Source organism: Pelophylax lessonae (genome assembly GCF_965119305.1).
Source record: "Pelophylax lessonae genome assembly, chromosome: 1".
Lineage (NCBI taxonomy): Eukaryota > Metazoa > Chordata > Amphibia > Anura > Ranidae > Pelophylax > Pelophylax lessonae.
Window position 1 is genome coordinate 464209971 of NC_138768.1, and position 10650 is coordinate 464220620.

General features: G+C 44.3%; 1 protein-coding gene across 2 annotated transcripts in view; it reads left to right on the forward strand.

The window, feature by feature from the left end:
- The window catches only part of TLE5 (TLE family member 5, transcriptional modulator), a 69631-nt gene extending 59601 nt beyond the window's left edge, over nucleotides 1-10030 (forward strand). The window contains exon 7 of one of the 2 annotated variants that reach the window (XM_082269355.1): nucleotides 9066-10030. In XM_082269355.1, coding sequence (XP_082125481.1) covers nucleotides 9066-9284 — 219 coding nt within the window. In that variant the 3' untranslated portion in view covers nucleotides 9285-10030. The remainder of the gene's footprint in view (nucleotides 1-9065) is intronic. The other variant, XM_082269356.1, reaches the window with a different exon arrangement.
- The last annotated feature ends 620 nt before the right edge of the window (nucleotides 10031-10650 follow it).

Genomic DNA, 10650 nt, shown 5'->3' on the forward strand with positions numbered 1-10650 from the left:
TTAACACTGCTTTGGGACGTTCCAATGGTTATGAATACAAGGAGCTGCTGTGTCCGTCAATGAACAAAAGAGAAAATGGGATTTTTGACTTAGCGTAAAATCCATTTCTCTGATCATTGACAGACACGGCACCCACCCCTCTGCGGAGTTGTTATTCCCCTGAGACTGCTTGTTACAAAAATGAGTGGCTGTAGCAAAGAAAGGGAGTATACCACCTGGGACTGCTTAGGGGTGTAGCCAAAAACTTTTTCTGCCTAGTGTCTTCCTCCTGTAGGGGTAGTATTATCCAATGGTTATGAATACCAGGAGCGGTGTCCGTCAATGAACATCAGAGAAATGGATTTTACGGTAAGTCAAAAATCCCATTTCTCTTTTGTTCACGGACGAACATGGCTCCATGTCTTCTAGACCATTGGGCTTGTGCTGATATCTCTTCTGGCGTAGGACTAGATGGAAACTTTTGGTTACGCCCCTGAGGCAGTCCTAGAGGGTATACCATCACTTCCTACTAGAACAGTTTTTTTTTTTTTTTTTTTATCTGCCTAGTTAGGAGCAAGGCCCTGGCTTTCTGCTTGGATCTGCGGTCCTGGCATTCTTTCTGTTTCTCTTTGGAATTTGTATACTTTTTCTTATTTTTGTTCCTGTGTGAACTACAATCAACCTGTTCCTGTGTGAATTGCAATCAACAGCCAGACTGGACGACGCACTGGTTATCCAAGAACCTTATGATCTTCCCAGGCCTGTAAGCGGGAGCCAACTATTATCCCCGCTAGGTTGGCCGTGACATAGCCCCACTGGAAGGGGGTTGGCCGGCGAGTGAAACCCCTCTTTAGGTCGCCTAGCACTGGTCATTAAAGCAGTCATGACCAGAGTCGTAGCGTACCTCAGGATGCAGCACCCCCAAGATGGCGCGGTGGACTGCTGAGCATAGCGCCCGCCTGGTGCCATGGTGTGAGGAATAGTGTACCCCCTACTTTCAGAATTGTTGGAGTGGTCGCGGGCCCTTCTTTTACAAAAAAAAAAGTTTGTTGTGTGGCTTCCATTAACCTATTGGCAATGGAGCCTCTGGAGTGTGTATCACCACCAGACGGCATCCCTGCAGTCACTTATGTTCATGGTAGATATGGTCCTGCAAAGGTGGCCTAGCAAGCGCCCCTGCCTTCACCTGTATCCTCTGCCTCCTCAGGGTCTAAGGTGGATTTGGCTGCCGTAGAGGAAAGTCAGCCCCCTGGGTCTGCGTCCATGCACGCTGAGTGCTCTAACAGTGAGGACGAGTCTTCCTGCTCTACAGCCATGCGTGAAAGCACTGGTGGAGGCTCGAATTGTCAGTGTGCCAAACTTTGAAGTTGGAGGACTCAGCTAATGCTGAGTCGGTGATGCCGGTGCAGTTTGGCACCCGCAAATCTTCCAAGGTTACAAAGGTGTTCCCCTTTTCCTGCCTATTGACAAGATTGTCACTAGTCAGTGGGGTTCCCCGAAATGCATGATTGGAATACCGAAGCGCTTCGCTAGGAGATATCCCTTTTGAGGAGTCTCTCCTGAAGAAACTTATGGTTCCACCGTCGAATACTCAGGTTTCCAGGTTAAATAAGGCTATGCTTTTGCCAGTAAATAATTCTCCATCCTTTAAGGATCCTGTGGACAAGAGAGCTGAGGCTCTGGACTGGTATCTTTTCACTGTGGCTGGTTCAATGTTGAGGCCAGTGTTTGCGATCACCTTGGTATCCCAGACCTTAACGTAATGGGCAAAAGTTTTACGCCAGGCTCTGGAAGGGGGTCAACACCCTACATTTGTGATGTCTTTGGATACAACCCCCTTGGCCAGCAGGGTATCTGACGGCGGTGATCCTTCACCACATGATTTTATTGACGTACTGGTTGGCTGACCAGGCTTCTAAAAAGATGCTGACCTACCGTTTGTAGGTGACCATTTGTTCGGTGCTTCTGTGGAAGAGATCATTAAGGGCCTTACGGGGGAGGTAAGAGTACATTACTTCCGCAGGTTTCTAAGGGCAAGGAACCTTGTTGTAAACATGGTCCTTTCTTCTCGGCTCACAAGCGGACTTTTCGTCCATCTGGATAGCAGGAAAAGAGTTTGAGAGCCACCCGTAACTTTGCCGAATGCTCCAAGAGACCCCGAAATAATAAGTCAAAAGCGGACACTTCTGGTTCCGCAGCCAAGCCTTCCCCAGCCTGAAGGAGCGCCCTCACCCGCATCTAGGGGAGGGACATGTTCGCCTTTTTCCGGATCCGTGGACCTTGTTAATTCAGGACAGATGGGTCAATGAGTTTTTTCAGTTACAAGATAGTTTTGGTCTCTACCTCTTTCCTTCCAACTTCAGCTGCAGGACCTGTTAGCACAAAGGAGTCATTGTGCCGTTTCTAGAGTCGGAACGTTCTCAAGGATTTTATTTAAATCTGTTTAGTTCCCAGGAAGGAAGGCAAGGTTTGTCCTATCTTGGATCTCAAGGCTCTGAACCACTTTGTGCGGGTTCAGCAATTTCGGATGGAGTCCATCCACACGGTAGTAGCTTTCCTTCATCAAGGGCATCTTCTGGCTTCTATCAATCTCAAGGACACTTAATCATATTCCAATCGGGTGTTCACAAAGGTTTTGGCCCCAGTTCTGACTTTGCTATGGCAGAAAGGGATTGCGATACTGGGTTACCTGGATGATCTGCTTCTGTAAGCAGAGTCTTCTTTGGCTCTAGAAGCCGACTTGGACATTACTGTGCAAACTCTACAGGAGTTCGGATGGACACTAAATTATCAGAAATCTGGGTTAACTCCGTCCACAATGCTGGACTACTTGGGTCTGACGATGGACTTGGCGTTGGCCCGGGTATTTCTTCCTCAGGGGACTGAAGCTACAGGATACAGTTTGGCTCCTGCTGTCCAACCATCAGTTGTCGCTCAGGGCTTGCATGCAAGTGCTGGGCCTGATGGTTTCCACCTTTTTGAGACTGTTCCGTTTGCTCAGTTTCATACCAAAGGGAGATTCTGTCCAAATGGAACAAGGATCCGGTGTCATTGGAAAAATCTGATCCTGTTGAGTTGGGGGTTGGAGGGCATCTGTTATGGTGGCTTTGCTCCCCGGCACTTCTTCATCTGGGGAAAATCCTTTCTTCCCCTATATTGGACTGTAATCACAACGGATGCAAGTCGGTCTGGGTGGCGGAGGTGTCTTGGGAGTGTACTGAGCCCAAGGTGTATAGACTTGAGAGGAGTCCAGATCAACATCCTGGAGATTTGGGTAATCAGGCTTTGTCTGTCTCGATGGACAGATTGCCTGCAGGGAAGCCCTGTGAGGATACAATCGGACAATGCTGTGGCATATGTCAATCAACAAGCAGTGCCCTGGTGGCCCAGGAAGTGGCCCATATCTTGAGGTGGGAAGAACTATATGTTCCGGCCCTTTTCTGCTGTGCACATTTTGGGGGTAGAGAATTGGCAAGCGGACTATCTCACTCGTCAAACGTTGGATCCGGGAGAATGGTCTCTTCACCTGGAGGTATTTCATCAACTGTGCCTTAGGTGGGGGTCCTCACCAATGTGGACCTGTTAGCCTCTCGTCTCAACAGGAAGGTGCAGAGGTTCGAGTCAAGGTCTCGGGATCCTCAAGCAGACACCCTGGTGGCCCCCTTGGTCAATATCGTCTGATTTTATGCCTTTCCTCCAGTACAACATCTGTCGAGACTGCTACACATTATCGAGGTAGAAGGGATTCCAGTCATTCTGGTGGCACCAGGCTGGCCTCGCTGGTCTTGGTAAGCAGGCCTGGTAAGGCTGGTAGAAAACGTCCCTTGAAAACTTCCTATCAGGGAACATCTTCTGTCTCGGGGACCAATCTTCTATTCTGCTTTACAGTCGCTGGCTTTAAAGGCTTGGCTATTGAAAGCTAGGTGCTGAAGGGCGGGGCTGTCTGAGTCGGTAATTGGTGTGAGTTTCAGGGGGGGGGGGGGTGTTCTCCCGTTCCTTTTCTGTGTTTCGCACTGTTGGAGTTTCTGCAACTGGGTGCAGAACAATGTTTTTTGGCTCTGGGCACTATCAAGGGCCAGATCTCTGCTTTGTCTATATTTTTCCAAAGGTCTTTGGAGACAAAGTCCTTGGTTCACACTTTTGTGCAGGGAGTTCGCCATCTGGCTCCTCCGGTGCGATCCCTGGTGCCTTCTTGAGATCTCAATTTGGTACCGTTGTTGCTTCAAAAGCCTCCCTTTTTAAAATATTCGAGAACTTCCTCTGCTCACTCTGTCGCAGAAGGTGGTCTTAGTCGCTATTCTGCACATAGGGTGTCGGAGTTGGCTGTGTTCTGTCGGTTGCCTTACCTGGTGATTCATAGGGACAAAGTGGTGTTGCGACCCTATCAGGCTTTTCTTCCTAATGCCCCATACACACGTGCAGATTATCTGCAGACTTTTGTCTTCAGATTTACCTTTTCTATGTAGTGCAAGGGCCTGCCGGATTGCATACAAATTGAAAGTGTTTAGGTTTGACCTCATATTATATGGTTTTGGTAAGTCTGCAGACAATCTGCACGTGTGTATGGGGCATAAGGCTGTCTGTGTTTCATCTGAATGAAAATATTGTGTTACCGTCCTTGTGTCCTAAACTGAAACGTCCTAATTGGGGTGGAGGGCTGTATCGTCACACTGCCGGTCCGCACTGCAGGCGGACGAGCAATCGATACAACAATCTGTCTACCAAAGTTTTTACCATCTAAATGTAAGTGCAACCGATAGTGCATTACCTTTTAAACATTTATTTAAAACAATTGGCTGCTCGGTTTCCTATTTGCATTTCATCTGGTTTTCCTGGTGCTATTGCAGAGTCTCCGGCTGATGCTGGAAGCTGCTGCTGGATCCCGGTGTGGTGCAGAAGTGGCGTTTTTTGTCCTTAGTTCGAAGCGATGGTTCCTGTATTGATGAACATCCCACAGTTTGGCTATCAAAGCTATGTTTCTATGAGCCCATTGATACTCTGTATCTGGTAAGCAGCTACCTTATTTTGTGCCCACTGGGGATCTGCACACAGCACTTGAGGGGTTAAATAAGTGAATTACCTTTACCCTGATTGCAGTCTGAAATCCTATGGACTTACCTGAAGATTTCTCATTCCAAGAGGCTTTTCACTTTGGACTTTTTCACCTCTCAGTGCTTTCTTTCTTTTATCATTCTGGTTTAATTGAAAATACGTTGTTTTTGCAACAATTTTCTCATATGTGCATATAATTTTTTTTTTTTTTTTTTTTTTGCAATCTGATTCATTTTTTGTGTCACTATATAGTTTATGTATTTGATCACTTTTTTTATTAGCGCACTTCCACATATTAGTCCTAAGGAAATTTGCTTTACATTCCTTGGATGTGGTCTAGGCGATTTTGGTGTATCTGGCGGTGACTGAGCCGATTCGGAAATCCGATTTTATTTTTGTTCTTACGGATTGACCTCCTAAGGGGCAGGCCGCGTCTACTGTGACCATTTCCAAGTGGATAAGGCAGACAGTGATGCAGGCCTATTCTAATAAGGGTCACAGGTTCCTCCTTACCCTGTTAAGGCGCATTCTACGAGGGAGCTCAGTGCCTCCTGAGCCTTCTGTCAGGTGTCAGTGGTGGTTCAGGTGTGCAAGGTGGCTACGTGATCGTCTGTACACACATTCACAAAGTTTCCTAATGGGGGATGTACTTGCATCTTCGGAAGCAGCTTTTGGCTGCAAGGTTTTGCAGACTGTGGTTGCAGAGGCTCTTGCTTCTTATGGGTGTAATTTTTTTGGTGAGCTCCAGTTGTTCTGGTTGAGCTTCTGTTTTGTTGGGAATTCTACGTATTGCTGTGTTCCCACCCCTCATTTTGACACTGCTTTGGGACATCCCAATGGTCTACTCTAGAAGACATGGAGCTGTGTCCGCCAGTGAACCTTGGAGAAAAGGATTTTATGGTAAGACAACAAATTTTTTTTTATTTTATTTTTTTTGAGAATCCTTTACTGGCAATGACTGCCTGAAGTCTGGAACCCATGGACATGACCAAAGACTGGGTTTCCAGCAGCAAGTAAGATACATGCTCAATTGGGTTAAGATCAGGTGCTCGACTCGGCCATTGCAGAGTTCTCCACTTCTTTTCCTTCAAGCTCCTGGGTTGCTTTTGCAGTGTTTTGGATCGTTGTCCATCTGTACGGTGAAGCACTGTGCAATCCACTTTTCTGCATTTGGCTGAATATGGACTGACAAGTCTCTCCAAATACTGCAGCTATAATCCGGCTGCTTCTGTCTTGTCACATCAATAAACACCACTAACCCAGTGCCACTGGAAGCCATGCATGCTCATGCCATCTATAGATTTTTATTAACTGCAGCAGGAGTGAACGGCAGCACAGAAGGTTTTTGACCTCAATGCATGAAGAGGAAAAACCTTGAGGCTTTACAGCCACTTTAAGCACAGTAATTGACGATCATGGAGTTTTTTTATCACATGTTGGTAGCGCAGGAGGTTCACACTATATCACTTTTTTGGTCTTCTGCTGAGCACTGCTTTGTTACAAAACGGAGGCATGCAAGGAGCCCAAGGGGTTCTACCATGCTGACATGTTTTATTTATTTTTGTGGCCAAATGTTCCTGTAGGTTAGGTTGGCAGTATACCCCGAAGTCTCTGAATCCTGTGTCTGTCAATGAATGCTAAGAAAAAGGATTTTACAGACTGCACAAAATTCCTGTTTCTTAATCCTACCTTAAAGGACAGATGATGAAGTAATTGTGTACATTGGGTTATGCTGCTGCTTTCAGGACATTTGACATTGGCAAACAAAGCTTTGAGGACAGTTTAGCGTAACCCATCTCACTCCTGTTGTATCTCCTCAAAGAATTCTCCCCCCAATATGTTCCCCACTGACACCGTAGGATCTCAACCTGTTGGTTCTTCAGAAACTTCTCTTTGAACCTCCTTGGGTATTTTCCAGCAGACAAATGACACTTGGGGTAGATTAAAACATGCCCCCCCATTAACTTGAATGTGGCGTGCTTGCCACCCGCCGACGCTAGAAGTTGGGTCAACTTTGCCAAGAGTGCAAAGCATCATGGCCACATCATCCTAAAACCTCCATCCACTGCCTATTGCAGCTTGGAGGGGGGTAAGTGGGTAGCAAAAATGCAACTCAACCGCACATTTTTTTGCCGCTAGCCCCCAAACCGCAAGTCTAAACTAGGCCTTGGTGCTCTGGGATGAGACAAGTACATACTATAGAGGGATATGCTTTGTTCATATTTCATTTGAGGTTTGCAACCATTTTAGGTCTTACCAGGAGAATGTTCAGTCAGATCTTGGCTATTGCTGGCCTTAATCAAAAGGTTAAAAAAAGGTTTTACAGGTGGCTCTGTATGTTTATCGCGTCCTCTCTGGTAATCGGTTAGTTTTCATGGGCCGGTTGGACTTTTGTTTGCTGTGTTGACCCTAATTGTGGATTGCTTTTAAACACACCAGGATGTGGTGCAATTATTTTTCAGTGTCAGTGTTACTAAACCTACAACAATAAAATCAGTCTGAATATACAGTAAAGCATGCTTGCTGTACTCACTGTGGAACTTAATGGGTTAATCCCTCTGCATTGTGTAAAAAGGCAGTTTGATCCTGACTTCTTTAGTCTACTCTGTCTTCTAAGAACTGAGCCCATGGGAGCAAGCTGCAGATGCTCAGATTGGTGTGTATTGCTAGAGGTTTTTTTTTTTTTTTTGTCTTGGGAGAGTGCATGTGATCAGCACAGGGCCAATCAGCACTGTCCAGACAGAGGCTCAGGGGTCTTGCAGCCTTTTGACAAGCAGGGGAGGATGAAAACTCCATACAAGCTTTACCCAGACACTGAAGTCTCAAGACTGCAATATACTGCTGGTGAGAAAAGGTATTTAGCAGTTTATATTTACTACGATGTACTGTGGGAGACTAGATATAGTGAATGCAGGTTCCTGGGTTTAGTAACACTTTAGGCCTATTGCACACAACAGCTTGAAAAAGCTCTGTACAGCTTTTGTATTTTAGATGGGGGGGGGGGGGGGGGGGGGAGAGAGAGAATCTATTTGTAATGTGTCTGTACACAAAAGCATGTAAACAAGCACAGCCCATTCCTCACTAAAGAGGAAAATATGCCTTTTTTTGGTTAGTAATTTACACCATGCGCACGTATAGTTCTAAACAACAATTATACAAGTTACTGATATTTAAGGAAAATAAACTACTGGAATCAAGCTTAACACACCTCTCTAGAGCAGGGAAAAGTAAAGGCAAACAAAAGGCATTCAAATTATCATTTGCATGCTGAACAGCGTGAGAATAAGTTTGAGCGAATGCATGTATACCAAAATACAAAAAAGTCTGAAAAAGTAGATGCTCAAAAAGGAGTGTTGTGGGCAAGAGGCCTTAATGTATGATTAAAGAAACACGAATCTTGACTTTCTGGAAAATTATTTTCTTAGAAAGTACACTGGTCCCTCTCCTCTGTTCCACTTCTACTATTGCTTGCTACAAAATGAGGCAAAATTGGAGTAGAATTTATACTAGACTGTCTTACAGCTTTGTTTGCCAGTGTTGAGTCTCATGAAGTCAGCAGCATAATCCATAATGTCATCCTGTGTTTTAATGTACTCGAAGCACAAATAAAAATCCTGTTTTTTTTTCCTGGTTTATTCCTTGGTTACAGTACTGTCACTAAACTTTTTTAAAAATTTTAGATCAGATGATCTGGCTTCATGCAGAGTTTCCTGATCTGCATACTGTTTCGGTTCAGAAATCTAGAAAGTGGTGAAGCTAGAGACTGCCAGTATTTTCAAAAGGAGGCAAGCAATGGAAGTATCCTTATTCCTTGAGACAATTACCTTCAACTAAAGTTTCCTGACGCTTTAATTCCATACATTCTCGGTTTCAGAAAAATATGAATGCATATTACTACATGACAGTGGGATGGCTACAGCTATTACATTTTCTTAATTAAAGGCTGGTGATGTTTTCTTTCTGTATTTCTGTTTGAGTAATGCTTTTGTAGCCTGGTTTAACTCCCTTTCTGATGTTTTTTACTTGCTTTACAGCAGCAACTTCAAGTTCACCAGCTGTCTCAGCTACAGGCTCTTGCCCTCCCTCTCACCCCTCTACCTGTGGGTCTGCAGGCACCCTCTCTGCCTGTCAGTGCAAGCAGTGGCCTTCTCTCTCTGTCTGCACTAGGTTCCCAAGGACATCTTCCCAAAGAAGACAAGAATGGTCATGATGGGGATCCTCGGCCTGATGACGACGGAGACAAGTCAGATTAAGACATAGAGGAAATTTAGATGGATAAAGGTGCAGCGCAGTGGTAACTCTAGCACTGTCTAGTGGAGTTACATTGTAGAGTATTATCCCAACGTGCACTGGAAAGCCTCTTTTGTCAAACTGTTAACAAAGCAAAAGACTGTCAGCCAGGAGGGCAGCTGTATATGTTATTGGACTATGAAAACCTATATATATTTGGAATGTAATGCAAATTGTATTGTAAATTTGGCTAATAATTTTACCAAAAGCACAAACTCACAATTTTTATACAAAACTCATGTCATCATATTGCTTTGGTTTAATACTTCAGTTTATGGACCATTTTGAGCTGTTTAAAGTATTTTGTGTGGCTTTTTTGCAGAACATATACTAAATATAACCTGGTTTGCCAATAATGTGCAACTCTGTAATTGCCTGTCTACTTATACAGATCATTCCTGGCAAATGGCAGTAGTAGTTTGCCCCACATTAATATATTTGGAAACCATTCTGACCACATGTGGCACAAAGTAGAGGTAGGTACTTTGGGTTGAATCAGCATGCAGCTAACAGTTTACTAGAAACCAATGGCAAAACAAGCTTTACTGGCTTCAGGTGGGCAAATCTGCTGCTGTTCACATTGAAATATTGCTGTGAGGCTGGCATTAACCCTAATGTAGTTGCTCCCTCACTAGCCCAAAACACTAGAGAATCTCAATTGCGTGTGCAATGTCACTGCTTCAAACATTGTGACTATTCTATAGGAAGTTGTAAATTGTCCCTTAAACTTACCATACACCTTACAATGTGATCAAATCACTCCTCTTTAGAAGTTTGCATAGTAGGGGATCCTACATAACTAGTAACAAACTAGGTGCATTGCTTTAATAAATCTAAAGGAAATGTAATATTCAGATTGTAGGATGTATGGCCAGCTTTGATTCTGACCCTTATGATCCCTTGTCTGACATAGCCCTTATACTGTGGTAGCCACTTATAAATATCAGTAGGAGAAAAAGTGAAGTGTCTGTTAGGGAGACTCCTGTTTTCTTCTAAATTCCAGTAGGTAAATAACATCTGAAGTCTGAATTATTGGTTTAGGCAGCTTCTCCATGTTTGTTCCTGAGGTTTTAGCCTTATGATTTGTTTATTGCCCAGATCAAGTCAATGTTTTAAAAAGGTGTTTTTACTTTTTAAAATCTCACAGAACAGAATTGGAGAGAGAAATGTCAGCTGTTGTATTTTGAGAAATTTAAAGCAGATCTATATATATTTTAAGTGTATACATCTTGTAGCACTAAAGGACATTCATTACCTCTCAAGAAAATCTCAATACTCCTGGGAATAAATGTTTTTTCTTTCTGTTTTTGCAGCAGGCTGGTGCGAGTT